Below are 20,458 nucleotides of genomic sequence, written 5' to 3' on the forward strand. Positions count from 1 at the left end.
CGTGTCTGCTCATTTGGGTTAAAAAAAGAATAAAAAAGAGACCCCTCCAGCCCTGAATTAAATCTCTTTCTCTACAAGCGTATCGAAGAGCAGAACTGTGGAGCAGCGGTTAGATTTAATTAAGCTTTTATTAAACGCTCACTTCATTTCATAACAGCACCATTCTATTATCTTCCCTGGGTTTCATCACATGTTCTAAGATGAGCAGGTCAATGATGATCAATGATGTTCGCAATAAAAAAAAAAAAATGAACATAACCAGCATAACCAGCATAAACAGCAGCAGACACTTTTTGTAACAGCTGTGATGAGAGGGAGGGTTTAGGGCAGAAACAGATTATTATTATTTTATTTTATTGTATTATTTGTGAATATGTTTTGGATTCAATTTGAAAAACCCAGTAAAAATACCATAGCTGATACTACTACTATTAGTAGAGAGAATCTGGAATCCCTGATAAAAATAATAAGCTTGGTCAGCTCAAGCTGATCGAATTTGGTCAAGGTGGTTCACCAGCGTAGCACACGACCAGCGCAGGGTATTATTTTTGAATGTATTTAATAGTTTAGCTTCTGGTCTACAGATAGGAACAAACAGTTAGCAATCAGTATAACCAAGGTGGTGGACTACGCTCATGTTGGTTGATCAGCTTTGGTCACAACTGTTGATTTGCTTTGGTCATGCTAGACTTCATGCTAGCTTTGGTGATGGTAGTAAATCAGCTTTGGTCATGGTGGCCAATCAGCATGGCTGTGATGTTTAAAGCTAGTTGACCAATGCTGGTTGATCAACATGACCAGTATGACCAAGATGGCCGAACAGTAAGACCATAGCTGTTAGACTAGCATGACCAAGCTGGTTTACTAGAATGACCATGATCAAAGCTGATCAACCAATATGACCAAAGCTGATCAACCAACATGACCAAATCTGATCAACCAACTCAATCAAAGCTTATCAACCAACTTGATCAAAGCTGATCAACCAACTCGATCAAAGCTGATCAACCAACTCGATCAAAGCTGATCAACCAACTCGATCAAAGCTGATCAACCAACTCGATCAAAGCTGATCAACCAACTCGATCAAAGCTGATCAACCAACTCGATCAAAGCTGATCAACCAACTCGATCAAAGCTGATCAACCAACTCGATCAAAGCTGATCAGCCAACATGACCAAAGCTGGTTGATGAACATGATCAGTATGACCAAGATGGTTGACCAAATTGACAATGTTAAATGATTAGAATAACCAACGCTGGTTGAATAACATGGCCAAAGCTTGTCAGCCATTAGGACCAAAGCTAATCAACCAGCACGACCAAGCTGGTTGATTAGCACGATCAACATGAACAAGCTGGTTGATCAACACTAGAATCTAGGTGGCCAGAATGAGCAGAGATGGTCAATCAGCATGACCAACCTGGTTGACCAATATAAGTATGATCAACCAACATGATCCAATCTGGTTGATCAACATGACCAGCGTAGGTTTCTACTAAATTAGATATTTTTTGGGAGTATTAAGTGCATTGACAGCATTTAAGACTAAAGCCTGGTTCTGCCCTGATACCCCCTCTCTCCAAGCCATTCAGCAAGAGCAGGATGTGATGTAGGCGGGTGCTGGGGGTGGGGCTTTCTCACCTTGCTGTGGTAGACGTTGCTGCTCTTGGCCACAGCGCACTGTCTGTCCACCAGGAAGCAGTACCTCCTCCTCTCCTCGGACAGGGCGTTTTTGTAGCCCTCGGCGATGTGGCTGTCCAGCTCATTCTGCCGGCTGCTGATGGCCTCCACGTACTGAGGGAAAGGGGAGGCGGGCGTGAGGCGGACACAGAAATGGACGAGACACCCAGCACAGAAACAAGCACACATTTCATACAGCACTGACATCACACAAAAGAGCAATCTGAAGATAAATGAGCCATGGATTGCAAAGCTGGCGATGAAGGCATTCAGACGGCATTCGGCGAGCTTGACTGACCCAAGAAACCTGAGCTTAATTCAATCAGATCTCTACTTTGATCGCTGGAATCTAGATGGAAAAAGTCAAATATACTGTATTTTGACGTAAGAAGCAATGGGAAGCAATGCAGTTAGATAGTGTGGTGAACATTCAGCTTTAACAGTTGAATAAGAAAGCAAGTTCACTGACTTTATACCAGTAAGCTATTAGAACCATGGCTGGCCATTCCATTGTCCTTCAACTCTCTTTGGCTTGTTGCCACATCACACACCCACATCAACTAACACACCTTCACAGACACCTGAGCAAGCCACTGTCCTACATGGATGACACACGAAGATGTCCTGTGTGCTGTGATTTCTGCCTGCCGAGTGATAATGAACATAGCTGAACCAACTCAGGTAAAGGTCATAACTCCACATGGCTGCAAAGTTGGGTGCCAAAGGTGAGTTCATATTCTATCTAGCCACTATAAGTAATGGTTTGTAGTTTCCACCATATTTATATATTTTCCATGATGATAATTGGGGCCAATCTTGGTTTGCTTTCTTCCAGTGATACAGATTACAAACATAATAATAAATACAGCCGCAAGCGGTAATTTACGGTGTCCTCACAATATAGGCCATTGAGGAAAACTCTTTCAAAACTTTATAGAATAGAATAATAGAATCCCGCTAGGTACATATAGTGTATGCTTGTCATTCTGATGTCCAGGGTGAAAGGTTAGCCTGTCAACAACAACAAGTTGAAACAACCTGATTGGCTGATAGCATCCAGAAATGTTAATTTAATCCAGTTCCCTTTTAACATCACTTGTAGGGTGTCTAATAGCACTACATATCAAATTGCAGCTTAATAGGATGTATATCTGAAGAGAAATCTGCTCCACAATGTTTATATCACATTTACAGCGCCACCTATGGAAATACATTAACTGAATACTTAATTTTACAGACTAACTGAGACTAACTTATATTCTAGTCTTGAACATATCATGAAGTCTTCTTGATTTGTAGATTTTTCAGATATATGTTTTTTTTTACAGTGTTCAATTGCATATGCCATAAAAATGTCACAGTTTTTTTTATCATTATTGATTGATATTCAGCATCTTCTGAATTTTTTCACGTTTTTATTTTTTTTACATTTTTTAAAATAAATTTTCTTATTTTCAAATGTATATTATTGAATGTTATGTCAATTTGCACCAAATCTTTCCTCGATAAGTTTTACACCTAAAGGTCAGTACTGTCTAATGTTCTAAGGAGGTTCTAGCTCTTCGCCTGCTAGATTCTATTGATTGGCTTAAGTTATCTGGCAAACCAAGAAAAAAAAATGCTTTCCTGATTTGAATTTGCTTTACAAAATGACAAATATCAGAAGTGCAGACCTAAATTTGTTGATTCGAACATGAAAATATAACTGTTATAAAATAAAATATATATATATATATATAAACTCAAATCCTAAGAGATAAATCACTGATCACTGAGCTTCTTCCTGCTCTGCATGCAGCTGCTTACAGTAATTGAAAGCTCCTGCTTGCATGCAGTACCTCCATTACAGTGAGTGACATTCAATTTCAGCACACAGAGCCAATGCTGAAGAGGTCAAACATCAGACATGGTGTGAAGGAATGAGTGGAACAGTATAATAATATATCAGCCTGTAAACCTGGACCTGAGAAATTCCTCAAAATACAGGCTCCTCAAGGGTTCTTCATTTGGAAGTAGGCTTCTATGAATGGCATTTAATTGGTAATCAATTATATTTTCAAGTTCCTGTAAAGAAGAACTATGTGATTTCTACTAGTAGATGCTCTATTTTTTGATCCACATTGTCATATCTGTTAGCATTCCGGCTCCAACTCTGCCATAGCCAGCTGTTAGCACTGTGGCTATGAGCCTGGCTGGTAGCATCACGATGTTAGCATCATGGCATCAACACTGCCAAATCTGGCTGTTAGCATTATGACTAACATGCTACAACCCTTCTAAGCATGGCTGTTAGATTTGTGACTAAACCCTGCTGCTGTGTCTGTTAATACCTTGGCTCCATCAAAAGAACATCACACACAAAGGGGGCGTGGCTTCATTTTATACTCAGGACACCTTTACTCAAATACAGCTCTGGAAAAAAATGAGACCACTTAAAAATTAGTTTCTTTGATTTTACTGAATTGAAAACCTCTGGAATATAATCAAGAGGAAGATGGATGATCGCATTAAACCAGGAGTAAAGGAACAAAGTTATCCAAAAGCAGTGTGTAAGACTGGTGGAGGAGAACATAATGCCAAGATGCATGAAAACTGTGATTAAAAACCAGGTTTATTCCACCAAATATTTATGAATATGAACTTATTTTCTTGGCATTATTTGAGGTCTGAAAGCTCTGCATCTTTTTTGTTATTTCAGCCATTTCTCATTTTCTGCAAATAAACGCTCTAAATGACGATAATCCAAATATTTTTATGTGGAATTTGGGAGAAATGTTGTCTGTAGTTTATAGAATAAAACAACAATGTTCATTTTACTCAAACATAAACCTATAAATAGCCAAATCTGAGAAACTGATTCAGAAACTGAAGTGATCTCTTCATTTTTTTTTCCAGTGCTGTATATCATTACATAGAAACTAGTAAATATTTGCTAAATTATCAATTAATTGACCAAATTTATCACCTTTACGGGATCATTTTCCAGTAATTCCATAAGATTGCAAGGTCTAGGTTTGATGATCTGCGTTCTTAAGCATCGTTCCATAGAAGCCCTTTATCAATTTGATTTTAATGTAAGTGTAAAAGAGACTTAAAGCTTTGGCAGCTTTTCAGGCGAATCCAGTCTAGCCAACCTGACAATCAGACACCACCAGGGAGCTGCCAATCAAACTCTGTGACTCAAAGACTTATGGGGCTTTTCTAACCACAGAAAGAGAGAAAGAGAGATAGAACGAGAGACCAACATACACCTCCATTCACGACTCCAGCTGTGCCTCCTCTTCATGCCTCCACACAGTATAAGTACCTGAGCATTGTTGTGTAATCTTTACATCTTTAGCTTCATTACTGCAGGAAAGCCACTCAAAATGAGAGCAGGAGGCTAACTAGCACAGAGCAGCAGGAAAAAGAAGAAGAGGAGCAGGGACCTCGGATGCAGAACTAGGACAAGATATCCAAAAATAAAGGAGAAGAAGAAGAATAAGAGTTGAGGAGGGGAGAAAGAATGGAAAGTGCTATGCTGGCTCTACACTTTCTCTGCTAATTGATTGCAAAGGGGTTGCTGAGAACTTCCAGATGCCTTCAGAGCCTTCAGTGGCTAAAGTCAGAGTTTGACAATTGGGAAAAAGTTTAAAGTCAAGTCTACACATATTTCTTTGAGATATTAATTAATATATTACTAAAACCAAAAGAAAATGTAACAGAAATGTAAACCATAAAATTACACTCCCTGTCAAAAAGTAATGCACCCAGAATAAAAGAGTAAGACTGCAATGCTATTTTAAATGGTAACCAGGAACAATAAATTTCAAAACAATATTAAAACAATATTTAAGATCACATGTGGATTCATTGGACTCTTTAAGAAGACAAAAGCAAGAAACATCACTAAAGATGATACTCTGCTATTCTAAGTCACTCTATGACAGTCATATATCGTTTCGCCGTCTGCCAGTGGTGCTGGCACTACTACAAAGACTTATAGATATTGTGTCTTAGAGAACATATCCCAATTTTACTGTTCATAAGTGCAAAAGCAGCAGAAGTTCTCCCACCACTCAGAACAGGGCACATCTTACCCAGCATCTTTTCTGATGTACAGTAGTTATGGGGGTTATACCTCAGAACTGATGAACTGGGAGCTCAGCTAAAAACAAACAAACCGCTGAACTGGCAGCTTTTCTACTGGAATAATCTGAGCTGCAACCACAGATCCAGAACTGGTGAAGCAGGAGAGTAAAGAAAGAGCTGAACCTGAACTGCCAGAGGCTCTGACTGGCTTCTTCTCTCTATAGAGCTGCAGACAGAGCTGCAAAGTCCTACAAAGTATGAGTAAGACTGGATTTGTTTAGTATGCTACTATTAACCCTTTAAAACCGTCTTTAAAAATTGACTTACATAATTTTAAGCTTAGAAATCCACATATATATATATATATATATATATATATATATATATATATATATATATATATATATATATGCATATATATGAAGAGTTTGGTTCCAAAATGCTATAAAACCATTTTTATCAATTTGAGTAAAAAAGGGTTTTCTTTAGCGAGAAAGTGGTAGGCTGAAAACCACTGTTTTCTGTTTCAAACTATCAAATACCATACTAAGGTTAAAATAACACAAAAAAATCTAATCAAGATTTTAATATTTAAAGATTTATTTTTAAAAATAATTCGTTTTTTCGCAAAACGCAATAAATCCATGCCAAGTTTTTTTTTTCAAAATGTCTTATATATCCTTTGGCATCAATAGAATTTTTTTTTTACTAATAATGTGCAAAATACAATAATAAATAACAGTAAATTGTACATCTGAATATAATAGTTTAACCATTGGGCCTAAAAACACAAATTTCAAAACATTTCTTTTCGAAAAAGTGCAAAATTTCATTAAAGAACAAGACATTAACACTATAAAATCCCCCAAATCACGTTACATTCATGTGCTGTAGTGTAATGTAGTGTAGTGTGGTGTAGTATAGTGTGTATAGTGTGTGTGTGTGTGTGTGTGTGTGTGTGTGTGTGTGTGTGTGAACTGCAGATGACAGCCGGCATTTTCCTTCTCCTGAATGCCTCATTTTCCTTACCTTTTCACGTCCATGAGAATTTTTTGATGGCTTTCTTTTTTTTTTCAATAACTGCTTCACGAACAAGCTCCTCTATACCATCAAAACCGTTCATTTTCGCGGATTTTGAGAGTGAAAAACGAAAGTGAAAGTAGGCTACACGAAATACCTGCACGCTCAACAGGGCGCGTTTTTACATTAGATAGCTTGTGGAATGCTGCCCTGTGATTGGATGAGGGGAGATGAGGGGAGATGTGGCGTTCTGCGGGAAAACAAGACTGGCGTTTGTCGCGTTTTGGAAAGAAAGAGAGAAAGCAGGGCAGTATTACACGGCGGATGCGGCGTTTTGATGAAAATTGAATATTGGCTTTTCAAGAGTGGTCACATAACATTCTGATTCTGGCTCTAACTCATTTTTTTTTAAATGGTTTTGGAATCAAACTCTTCATATATATGTAATTACAATACACTATACAGCATTGAAAAAAAAATGAAGAGACCACAAATGGAGAGAACATAGAAAGAAAGTGAGATAATGTAAAAGAGGAGATACAGAAAAAAGGAAGGAAGAGGTGATCAATAAGAGATGGAGAGATGAGAGAGGAGAAGAAAAAGAGGTAGAGAAAGGGTACAGGAACAAAAAGCAAGAATGTGTCTTGGATCTTGAATGAAAGAGTGAGAGAGAAGAGAGTGAAAGAGTGAGCATGATAGACAGAAAGAGAGGAATAAAAGAGAAAGAAAGAGAGAGTGAGTGAGAGAAGGAGAGAGAGAGAAAAAAAAACTAGACATAAAGAGTGAAAAGAAAGAGAGAAAGGTAGAGGTGATCAATGAGAGATGGAGAGATGAGAGGTAAAAGAGGTAGAGAAAGGGTAAAGGAACAAAAAGCGAGGAAACGTCTTGGATCTTGAAAAAAGGAATAAGGAACAGAGAGAAAGAGGAGGAGGAGAAGGAAAGACAGCTACAAACTATAGGTAGTAGAGAAAGAAAGAGAGATGGATGAGAGGAAAAGTGGTAGAGAGAGAGAGAGAAAGAGATACAGAAGAATGCAAAACAAGAATGAGAAAGAGGAGAAGAGTGTAAAAAGTGGCAGTAAGAGACTGAGGAAGGATAGAGACACAGAAAGAAGCGAAGGATGAGAAATGAGAGTATACAAATGTCAGATGAAAATTGAGAGAGAAGAGAGTGAAAGAGTGAGCATGATAGACAGACAGAGAGAAGGAAGAGGGAAAAGAAGAAGAAGAAGAGAGAGAGAGAGAGAGAGAGAGACACCTCTGGGGGTCACTTGCTAACGTCATTCATTCAGTGTCATCTTTACACTGGAGACACACATGCCCACTTTCTCTCTCTCTCTCTCTCTCTCTCTCTCTCTCTCACACACACACACACACACACACAAATCCAACCCACACACACACACACACTCTTACACACCCACTCAGAGTGGGCAGCTTGATTCTGTCAGAGACTCTCCATCACCGCAGAGCATCTCCTCCTCTGACTCTCCAGCAGGAGAGCGTCATGTGACCCCTCTTCACATCCATTACTGCAGACAACACACTTTATACAGCTTTAACACACACACATACACACACACACACACACACCATTAAGCACACACACAGACAGAAGTGTGTAGTGTGTGGTGTGTGGGTTTTTTGGACGTCACCCACGTCAGTGATGCACTTCCTGTCCTGAGTGTCAGAGAGAGCTAGACCACTGGTCTCTAAGCATCATTCAACGTTTTAGAAATTTAGCAGGTCAATAGAAGTGTGTGTGTGTGTGTGTTCAGTAGTGTGATATTTAACGAGTGACCTCTTTACAGGTTTAATTCTCCTGATACACCAGCTTCAGTGTGAAGCATCTCTCTGTATGACTCACGCAAACAACATTACTATTGCTTTACGTTCAGCTGTTTCCAGGCAACAAGACAACCAGCCAATAACTAATCAGGATTAAAGAGTACGGGAAACTTTGGACTAAGTCACTCTCACTTTGATCTGATTGTCAAACTAAATTGTGCTGCTTGACAACAGTCTGAGTGAGCATAACTACTGTAAGTCTGAATAGCAACTATCTTATCACTTTTTTATAGTAACTGCTAGCAAAAAAAAAAAAAAAAAAAAAATCAAAATTGCTAAATTAACGCAATATACAGTACAGCTCTGGAAAAAAATAAGAGACCAATTCAGTTTCTGAACCAGTTTCTCTGATTTTGATATTTATAGGTTTATGTTTGATTAAAATGAACATTGTTGTTTTATTCTATAAACTACAGACAACATTTCTCCCAAATTACAAATAAAAATATTGTCATGTAGAGCATTTATTTGCAGAAAATGAGAAATGGCTGAAATAACAAAAAAGACGCAGAGCTTTCAGACCTCAAATAATGCAAAAAATCAACATTTGGTGGAATATCCTGTTTTTTAAATCTTAGTTTTCATGCATCTTCATGGCATCATGTTCTCCTCCACCAGTCTTGCACACTGCTTTAGGATAACGTTATGCTTTATATTCCTGGTGCAAAAATTCAAGCAGTTCAGTTTGTTTGATGGCTTGTGATCATCCATCTTCCTCTTGATTATATTCCAGAGGTTTTTTTTTTTAATTTGGTAAAATCAAAGAAACTCATCATTTTTAAGTGCTCTCTAATTTTTTTCCCCAGAGCTGTATGTAACTGTATGTCACTTTTAATACTAAACTAATTCAATTTCAACCCACCCACAACCTCACTCATAAGATAACACCTCACAGCTTATACATGTGTGTGGGCATGTATATCCAAAGCCGTCTCTTTAGGCGTGATCATGATTCATGATACATTTTTTTATACTGATGTCCCATGACTTTTGTAAATGGCATTTCAGCGAATATATGTATATATATATGGCAGGAAAAAAAAAGTTTTAATGATCATCAATATACTGTATAGAATCTACATAAGTTTTATATCCTACAAACACTACAAAGAGAAACTCTTACTGTAAAAGTCAGTCATCTTGCATAACGCACAGATACAGATCTAATTATATAACACGCCGCTATATGTTGCATTATATAACACCGTGTGAGACATCAGAGTTTTGCAGTGTTTTGCATTTTAGCCAGGCGCTCAGGTTCCCTCACTGTGATTGGTCTAACAATAATTATAATTGGGATAGATTATTATAACTATTATTATTTATAATAATGTAACACTCTTCTAATTCTAATTCTCTTCAAATAAAGATAGACTTCCTATTCTAAAGTAAAAATTAAGCTGCTTAATGTTCTGAATGCCTCTGAACACAATCAAATCCTCACAGCAATGTTTTTTACAAAATTTTTTATCTAACAGAAAAACTTCTCTGAATAGTTAATGTAGTAGTTAAATACGCATCAGACCTTTAGTCTAGGCCACAAATGTTAAAACATGGTTAACAGTATTTTTGTTATCTTTACTATTAAGGAATTCTAGTGCTATGTTAGTGCTAAGTTAATACCCACAGTATATCTATTACACACTTATTCACGTCTTGCACCAATTGCCTGCATTATCAGTGATGTCCCTGCTCAAATAGCAGAGCTCATCTGCAGCACTGGGCCCAGCAGCCCAGCAGCACCAGCATGTAAAATTCATACACTGATAATACACTGAACAGCTATGTGGCACTAACACACGCACACACCTTTAAATAATTCACAGCTGCTAGACGGGGGTGCAGGGGGTGTGAAACGCCATTCATCTGTAAGTGACACAGAACTGAAGCTAAAATAAAATAAAAAAACACTTATAAATATATTTATTGATACGTAGGCACTCTAAACTCTAAACTCTGCTCTAAAGACTCTACCCCAAATTTGGATCACTCCACATGGTGGCGCTATATTGATTGTGCAATTCTGTGAAGCTAACAGTAATAATTTGCTAATTTAACGCCATTTTCTTATTTAGGGGTATTTAATCTTCTTCCATTAGCATAGAGAACTGTCCTGCGATATATCGAGTATCGCAGAAATGACAAAACAAAATGACAAAATGTCACATCACCATTACTCCACATGGTGGCGCTAATCAAATGAATAGGGTAAACCAGCGGTGAAGAATGTTGATTGTGCAATTCTGTGAAGCTAACACCAATAAATCCATAATTATTTGCTATTTGCTTATTCGGGGGAATTTTAGCTTCTTCTATTAACATAGAGAACTGTCTTGCGATATTTTGAGTATCGCAGAAATGACAAAACATGGTTTATAATCATTTCTGTTATCTTTACTACAAGATACCAGTACTATGTTAGCGATATTTTAATACCTAAATTTACTTGATTGCAGGGGTGTGAAACGCCATTCATGTGTGAGTGACACTTCAGTGAACTGAAGCTGAAAAAAACACAGATGCAAAATTTAAAAAACGCTTATAAATATATGTATTGATATGTAGGCACTTTAAACTCTGCTCTAAAGACGTAACATCACCATTACTCCACATAGTGGTGCTATATTGTGCAATTCTGTAAAGCTCACACCAATAATTTGCTTATTTATGGGGAGTTTATTTTCTTCCATCAGCATAGAGAATCGTCTTGCGATTTATCGAGTATCACAGAAATGACAAAACATGGTTAATAGTAATTTCTGTTATCTTTACTAAAAGATTCTAGTACTATGTTAGCGATATGTTAATACCTAAATGTACTTGATTGCAGGGCTGCAGGGGTGTGAAACGTCATTCATCTGTGAGTGACACTTCAGTGAACTGAAGTTGAAATAACCAGATGCAAAATGTAAAAAAAACGCTTAAAAAAACACTAAAATCTATCATGTCCAGTTTACCGCACCCCAAACACAGACATATCCAAACACACCCACACACCCGAGTACAGCACCGGGCTTCCCTCAGTGAAGTTAGCTGGATTTTCACACTCGCTAAACTGCTAAAAGTGGCGTGGAGTGGTGAGTCCTGGTGAGCTGTAGTGGAGTTTACAGCTCCAGATATTGATTCCTCAAAGCTCTTCACACTTCTGCACCACGCACTGCTGCACTGCAGACGCAGGACCAACAATCACTTAGTAATTACATTTTTACACACTCACACACACTCACACACACTCAAAGACCAAATTTCTAGCTATTAGAACGTCTACACAGCCAAACAACTAGCTATACTATAGAGTCAGAAGTATTGGGACATTGGAATTCATTGCTTCTTTCTAAATTAAGAATTTTAAAATACTTTTATCTGTTCATGGACGGTTTTCTACTACAATCTACAATCGCACTGCTGTGAGGATTTGATTGTATAAAACAATAAAAGCATTAGTGAGGTCAGTATGCTACTGTAGATAATTGCCATCCCAACTCATCCCAAACTCATCCCATAAGTACTGGATGGAGCTCCATCATTCCAGAGAAAACAGTATTTATATTAGGGTGACCAAAATATGCATTAGGCTTTAGGCATGGTGTCAATAGTACACATTAATCCGCTCAATACTGCACTAATCTATTGGCAAGCACTGTTAAGAGAGCACTTCATTTTCTGAATCAGTTTCTCTGAACAACATTTCTCCCAAATTTCAAATTCAAAAAATATTGGGAATATGTCATTTAGAGCATTTATTTGCAGAAAATGAGCTGAAATGGCTGAAATAAGAAAGAAAAAAGATGCAGATCTTTTAGACCTCAAATAATGCATAAAAAAATAACAAGTTCATATTCATAAAGTTTTAAGAATTCAGAAATGATCAATATTTGGTGGAATAACCCTGGTGGTTTTTAATCAGTTTTTTTTAAACAGTTTTTTTTTTCATGCATCTTGGCATCATGTTCTCCTCCACCAGTCTTACACACTGCTTTTGGATCACTTTATGCCTTTACACTCCTGGTGCAAAAGTTCAAGCAGTTCAGTTTGGTTTGATGGCTTGTGATCATCCATCTTCCTCTTGATTATATTCCAGAAACTCATCATTCTAAAGTTTTCTCTTATTTTAAGTGTCCTTAACTTTTACTTTGTTGTTGTTGTCGTTGCCCACTCTGTGTCGGTGGGCTCTGCTGGTCCCTGTGCCCCCGTGGCCCTGTGTTAAGCGCAGTGTGCAGCGCGTTGGAATGAAAGCCTCTCATTGGCTGCGGCGGCGGTGGCGGTTCACAGAGAGAGGAACAGAGGAGTGGGTGTGTAAAGCTGTGGGCTCAGCTGACCTGGGGTCTGCATCTGCCCAAAGCTATGGGCGTGCTCCAGATAATGCAGTGCTGTGTTTAAGTGGATGTGTGTGTGTGTATGTATGATGCTGAGTGTGTGTGTGTGTGTTGTATAAATGGCGTGGGCTCTTTATGCTTGTTGAATACACTCTACAGGTGTCTTGTGTAACAGAAATGAAGAGGTGAAAGGAGGAGGAAGCCGAGCGCTGTTTAGCCGAGCTCCCCGCGGGGCTTATGCGGAGTGTGATTATGGAAGGATAAAATCCCAGCTTTTATCTTCCGGTGTGTGTGTGTGTTATAGGGTAGAAAAAGTTTAGCAAACTAAATGAATAATAGTTCAGTTCACCTCACTTTTAGTGTTTTTCGTAGGGCTGGGAATCACAGGGCTACACGATATTATCATGATACTTGAATATTCTGCGTTTTTAATATACAAGTGCATCTCAAAAAATTCAAATATCATTGAAAAGTATATATGTAAAACTCATATATTTTTATTATTTGCCCATTATTATTTGCATTATTTATGTATTTTTCTTTTTTTTTTTGATGATTTTGGCTTACAGCCAATGAAAACCCAAGAATCACTGAACCTCACTATTGTAAATCCTGTGATTGAAAACAATGAAATCCTCAGAGCAAGGCTCCAAAATCTGGTAGAAAGTCTTGCCAGAACAAAGAATCAGATTCAATTGAATCATTTTGATGATTATGGTTTACAGCCAATGACCGCACACCCCCCCCCCCCCCCCCCCCCAAAAAAAAGAAAAGAAAATTAAAATACATTATATAAGACCAACTTTTAGCAGTGTGGGCAGTGTGCCAAGTCCTGCTGGAAAATGAAAACCCACATCTTCACATTTCTCTTTGCTGACAACTTTTATGGCGATGCAGATTTTATTTTCCAGCAGGACTTGGCACACTGCCCACACTGCCAAAACTACCAATTGGTCTTATATAATATATTTTAATTTTCTGAGACACTGATTTTGTGGGGATTTTTATTGGCTGTAAGCCAAAATCATCAAAAAGAGTCTATTTGATGATGGAGCTCCATCCATGAATTATTGAATGCAAGGTTGGAGTTGGGGTACCAGGAGTTAGACAACTATCAACCCTAGAGCCATTAAACCACATTTTCTACTATTTTCAGTCGCAGAAACATGTATTATTGCATAATTCCATACTCCACTTCAGTCTGCATGTCTCCACTCCTATTGTAAAGCCCGTTAATTAGCAGTTGTGTCAGAGCTCATGGTTGCTAATGTGAATGCACTCGGTGCTCTTAGATTCTAAGCTATAAATAGGCTTGTTTCTTGTTTCTTGCATTCGCGGTTAGATCTTTATGTTTGCAATCTGTGGGCAGATCAGCTAAACTCAAAGAGCTGCTGCTGCTACTCTACTGTATATCTGTCCTTTATCCCATAGCAAGCTTTGGCGGTCTGAATCCCACAATATCCCGACCCAGCGGGACTCGCAGTCGTGGATTACACAATCCCACAGACACTCACTAATCTCCCAAAGAAGAGAGAAAGCCAGAGAGAGACGAGGCAGGAGAAAGTCTTTCATTCCACTCACAACTCCAGCCAACCTTCCAGCACAGCAGGCCTGGAAAAGCGGACCTAAAGCTCTATCATATAGCCTGCACAAGTCACGTTGCGATGTTCTCAGTCGATTTTCATGCCGGTAAATTTCTGGCCTGTTAATATCTTGGCAGAAGGAAATACAGGTGCGCAACTGACTGATTAAAACCTTGACAACAGTCGATTTTCAAGCCAGCACATTTTTACACTGTTTGTATCTTGGTGGCGTGAAATACAGGTGCGCCACTGACTGATTAAGACCCTGACAACAGTCAACAGTCAGCCGTCAAATCCTGTCTTAGCCATGCTGAAGCTCTGTTCATTACACACACAAATAAAATATTGCAGATTTTAATTCAACAATAAACGGAATAAAGAATAAAATAACATTGCTGTTCCTTTAAATATGCTGCTGCACTGTTAAGATATGAACATGCCAAAGTCAGAGCACATCTGGTTTTTTAAAGGGAATGATAATTGGCACTCTGATTGGTTTATTTCACGTTACACCCAAAAAACACAATCATAATTAATCAAGAGAATTAGTTCATGCCTTTTTGCGCATTTTGAGTTGCACAAGGTATATTTTTGGTGCACTCACAATACCAAAGACATAATACGACCAATACGACATAAATCCACAATAGACAGGTGTAAAAGATCTCTTAAATAGGGCCTCTATAGTGTTGAACACAATATGCAACCCAGTGTCTGTTACCCAACACACCATTGGTGAAAAAGTGAAAGCTCTAAGCTACTCTGAGCTATCTACCATGGCAATAAAGAACATCCAGCCTTTTTTTTAAAGCACTTAAAGCATGTCTCTACAGGACCAGCTTCACTGTAAAGACATGTGAAGATGTTTTGGCCAACCTTCACCAGCTCATTTCCTCGGAAAAGCCCCTCAAAGCTTTATGCTCTTCAGTATACAGAGTAAAACCAGGCAGCAGCCTCACCTGCATCTCCTTGTCTCCGTATTTGGACGGGTTCTTGCTGCCCTGGCTCTTCCTCCGCAGCTTCTTCAGCTCGGCCTGGCACTTCTCCAGACTCTCACCTTTACTCCGGTGCTCCATTTGGTACTTCTTCAGAGCCGCCTGCAGCAGAACAAGGTAAGGAAAGATGCAGGATGATGAGAAGATGTGAAGATTGGGTCTTTGCATGAGGGTTAAAACATGGTTAAAGCCAAGTTACACTTAAAATACACTAGGTTTATGAATTATATATACATTACAGGCCAACAGTGTGGACACACCTTCTCTCATTCAATGCGTTTTCTTTATTTTCATGACTATTTACATTGTAGATTCTCACTGAAGCATCAAAACTATGAATGAACACATGTGAAGTTGTATGTACTTAACAAAAAATGAGCTGAACCTCCACAGTCACCGGACCTGAACCCAATCCAGATCCAGGTTTGGGGTGAGCTGGAGCACAGAGTGAAGAAGGCAAAGAAGAAACAAGTGCTAATAAACACCTCTGGGAACTCCTTCCTTCCTTCAAGACTGTTGGAAAACTTTTCATTTCAGGTGGCCACCTCTTGAAGTTCATTGAGAGAATGATGCCAAGAGTGTGTAATCAAAGCAGTAATCAGAGCAAAGGGTGACTATTTTGAAGAAACTAGAATATAAAAGATTTTTTAGTTATTTTACTTTTTGTGTTAAGTATAAAACTTATAGTTTTATATGCTAGTTTTGATGCTTAAGTGAGAATCTACAATGTAAATAGTCATGAAAATAAAGAAAATGGCGTGGCCTGTACTGTATGTATAAAGGGATATTAAATACAGTATATTAAAAGCTTTCAAAAGTTTTTTGGTAACTCTTTACCAAAAGGTGACAGTTAATAGTACCTACAGCAGTAATAAACATTGGTTAATTCATAAGTCTCAACTAATTACTAATTGACAAATTTCATAATTCAATTAATTGATATTTCACACAGCTGACTAAATTCCAATGCTTACGTTACTTATGTTGTAAATATAAAAAAATAATTAAGACATTAGTTAAACTAAATGATTAAACATCTTAACTTGTGTCAAATAATAATTAGTAAACTAATAATTCGTTAGTACTCTTGATTCAAATTAAATTTCAGTTCATTTCTAATGAATTGTCGAGCTCTAGCTGTAACTCAGAACCTGACAGGGTTTCACGTGTTGGTAGATTATGGGAACTGGGCCTGATCATCTCCCTCAGTGTCCTTTTACTGCCATCCCATAATTTGCTACTGCCCAGATCCATTGTGTTTGGGGCCGAGGCTCTTTGTTCCAGTCACTGCTGGACTCTGCCAAAACTTTTCTGCTACGTTTCACTAAACTCTGAATCTCCGTCAATAAAGAGAAAACGAATGAAAGCAGCTTAATTATTATTTCCCTCAAAGACTTTCATGAAGCACCAAATAAACACGAGTGCAGTTCACTGCCAGAGCACGAGGGGCCACACGTGAACGTGAGAAACTGAGAGCCCGGCCAGTATCATTCCAGGAGAAGTTATTACACCAGTTTCAGAGCAGAGACTTCCCCAGTCACTCAAACATCACCATCAGCATGTAAACACACAGCCAGACTCCACCGAGCTCCACCCAGGAGAGACGCGCTCATGCTCAGAATACATCTACTGTCATCAGACCCAATAAAACAATAATAAAATGACTCATAGCTCTGGAGGAATGAGGTGAAACGCAGCTTCTCCGTGTTTTTACAGCAGAGCCTGAGAATAATTTTATCCAGAAAATATGAAAACTTCAAATTTAGACGGCGTGTAAATAATCTGCATTTAATAAACACATTTTAGGACCTTCTTAATACAGTATATCAGTGTACACAGAGTCAGCAGTTTCCTTCAGCATCTGCTGGCTCTTACACACGTAGTTTCAGCCCATTACTGCTTTATTTTAAGTATTAACAGCAAAAATACAGCAAAAAGTGGCTCAATAGAAAGATTGAAAAAGAACCATTAATTGGAAAAAGTGCTTTTTAGATGAGAAATGTTGTTTTTATTATTCTATTACTTTCTTAACATGTTCACTACCCAGTCCCAATCTGGGTGGAGTTTCTATGTTCTCCCCGTGTCTGCGTGGGCTTCCTCCAACAGTCCAAAAACATGGAGATCAGGTAAATTTAATACTTTAAATTGCCTAGAAAAACTGTATACTGGTGTGTAAATGTGTGTGCATGAATGTATGCCCAGATATGGACTGGCATTCTGTGCTGGGTCAACTCCTTAGTGCCTGATGCAGTCCTACAGGTGGACAGTTGTTTCCGGTTGAGAGTATGCTGTGCCTGATTGGCTGCCACTTCTCACCAGTGTATGTTGAGTTTGTGTGAAATGTAATAGTAAGCATCCTTGAGTGCCTCAGTGTATTTACTTTTCATCATTTTGAAGTATTAAATCTTTTCTACTGGGAATGTAAAATGTAAATGTAAAATTTGACGTGCTTCTATTATAGATTAGATTAGATATGGTACCACTTTAAAATAAGACTACCTTTATAAAGGGTTTATAAATGGTTTAGTTTATTAATGGTTACTAATTAGGTTGTAAATGCCTTAAAAAACTATTAATAATCAGTTATAACACATACGTAGAAATGTACATAGGCCTGTTGTTTGCCAAATAGTGAACCCACAGCCACATAACTGATTATTAATGATTTTTAAGGCATTTACAACCTAATTAGTAACCATTAATAAACTATTTGTAAACCATTTATTAACCCTTAATAAAAGTAGTCTTATTTTAACGTGGTACCTTAGATATATTAGATAGATCTTATTATCTATAATATTATATTAGTAAAACATGGGTAAATTTGGCCTGGAATCTAGTCCAATGAATAAATTACAATTCTTCTCAAACTAGTCCAGAGAACGCCCCAAAACTATCCAAGATCTATTATCTCTATGAGTTTATGAGATTTAGAGTGGTATAGTGAAAACAGAGCAGCAAATTATGGACTATCTGAAAGGTCCTAAGAAGAGCCACTGATTGGAATTGGAGTTTAAGGATTTTAATCATGTTATCAACATCAAAACCTGTTAATTTTACTTCACAACTAAAGCAATTGTTGCTAAAGTGCAGCAAATTTGTCTTGGTTTGAGCACAAAAATGTGTATTTTTGGATTTACCCCAACTTCCAATCCAAAGATATACAGCAAAATGTAGACGTGCAGAAAACCAACTACCTAAAAAATACAGTACATTTTGATTTTAAGGCAATTAGTCTTACTAATCAGCTAATCAACTCCTACTCATACCTCAACCTCTACTCACACACTACTCACACTGTTTCACTATAGCACTCCTATAGTGGTGAATCCTGCCCCGTGTGACCTGAACTCAATAATAAACAATAGAGAACACAGTTCCTGCACAGAGAGCCTCTTCTGAGTGCAGTTATATAAAAGCACATTATGCAAAACAAAACGCAGCAAGCAGACCGACATTAACACTACACAACGCTCTACACCACCATTATAAAGCACTTTAGCTGCTCAAATCAATGCTGCACCAGCTGAGGGGTCAAAGCAGAGGAGCTGAGGTTTTCTACTCCACCAACAGATCAGATCAGATCAGATCAGATCAGACCTTACTGACCATTAAAAACTAACAGAGAAAGAGAATAAACACAGTACAGTACAGGATATCCAGCGTTACCTACATTTAGATATCGAGCGTCCAGCTCCACCTTCTTCTCCAGTTCTGTCAGCAGCTCATTATGAAAGGATTTCAGCTGAAAGACAAAAAGCATAAGAACATTAATTACAGTAAACAATATCTTTAATAATGTAATCTATTGTCTATTGTAGATAATTGGAATATTTTAAAGCAGATACACGTTAACCTATTGTGCAGCAGTGGAACTGTGTTCAGATGGATGGATGGATGGATGGATGAATGGATGGATGGATGGATGGATGGATGGATGGATGGATGGATGGATGGATGGATGGATGGACGGATGAACAGATTTGACTTGACAACTAATTCAGTTGTTAACAAAGTGCAGCAAATTTATCTTGGTTTTCTCAACACCTAGGAACTAGGGATGCATAGATGGATGGATGTATCGATGGATGGATGGATGGGTGTGTGGGCAGGTGGATGGATGGATGGATGGATGGATGGATGGATGGATGGATGGATGGATTTTTTTTAAAAATCTAGTAGATAGTATTTTAATGAATGACAAAATATCCCAGTAGGGGAACATTAAATTCTTTATATTTATTGACAACAAGGATTCCCTCCATTTTAGTCACTTTCTGATGGAATATGTTGGCCATATAATTAGATAATTAGACATTATATTTTTCTCATAATAAATTATTATGATTAATATCAAGTATGTATTCAAATACTTCACCAAATAATTCACCTAAACACGTTTGGAGGAGAATGCTACATCAATAGAAATCAATATTTGGTGCAATAACCCTGGTTTTTAATCACAGTTTTTTTTTTCATGCATCTTGGCATCATGTTCTCCTCCACCAGTTTTACACACTGCTTTTGGATACATTTACGCAAAAATTCAAGCAGTTCAGTTTGGTGGTTTGATGGTTTGTGATCATCCATCTTCTTCTTGATTATATTTCAGAGGTTTTTAATTTGGTGAAATCAAAGAAACTCATCATTTTTAAGTGCTGTACATATGAGTAATATAAGTCCCGCAGACCTTAACATATTTATTGCAATTTCAATCAATTGCAATTTCATTTTGAGTCATTTCTATTGGTCCATTACTCATTTAAATCTGAGCAGCTGATGTGCTTTTGTTCTGTGCAAGGAAATTATATTTACAGCTGGATAAGTTTTGATATTACAGTGACAATACACTCCTATCTAGATAGCAACAAGCTACAAGCTGCTCTTAATCCAACAACATATACTGCATCCATATCAGCTGGACCTGAAAGTGATGTGGTC

At 37.9% G+C, this 20,458-nt stretch overlaps 1 protein-coding gene across 9 annotated transcripts in view; it reads right to left on the reverse strand.

Moving 5' to 3' along the window:
- Positions 1-20,458, reverse strand: part of baiap2b (BAR/IMD domain containing adaptor protein 2b) — a 144,831-nt gene that overhangs the window by 62,383 nt on the left and 61,990 nt on the right. For 8 of the 9 annotated variants that reach the window (XM_049464457.1, XM_022669125.2, XM_022669124.2 and 5 more), the window contains 3 exons: positions 19,191-19,262; positions 15,482-15,619; positions 1,647-1,799 (listed from right to left, as the gene is read on the reverse strand). In XM_049464457.1, the coding sequence (XP_049320414.1) occupies positions 1,647-1,799; positions 15,482-15,619; positions 19,191-19,262 (363 nt within the window). The remainder of the gene's footprint in view (positions 1-1,646; positions 1,800-15,481; positions 15,620-19,190; positions 19,263-20,458) is intronic. The other variant, XM_022669128.2, reaches the window with a different exon arrangement.

This window comes from Astyanax mexicanus, chromosome 15 (genome assembly GCF_023375975.1).
Source record: "Astyanax mexicanus isolate ESR-SI-001 chromosome 15, AstMex3_surface, whole genome shotgun sequence".
In the NCBI taxonomy this organism is placed as follows: domain Eukaryota; kingdom Metazoa; phylum Chordata; class Actinopteri; order Characiformes; family Acestrorhamphidae; genus Astyanax; species Astyanax mexicanus.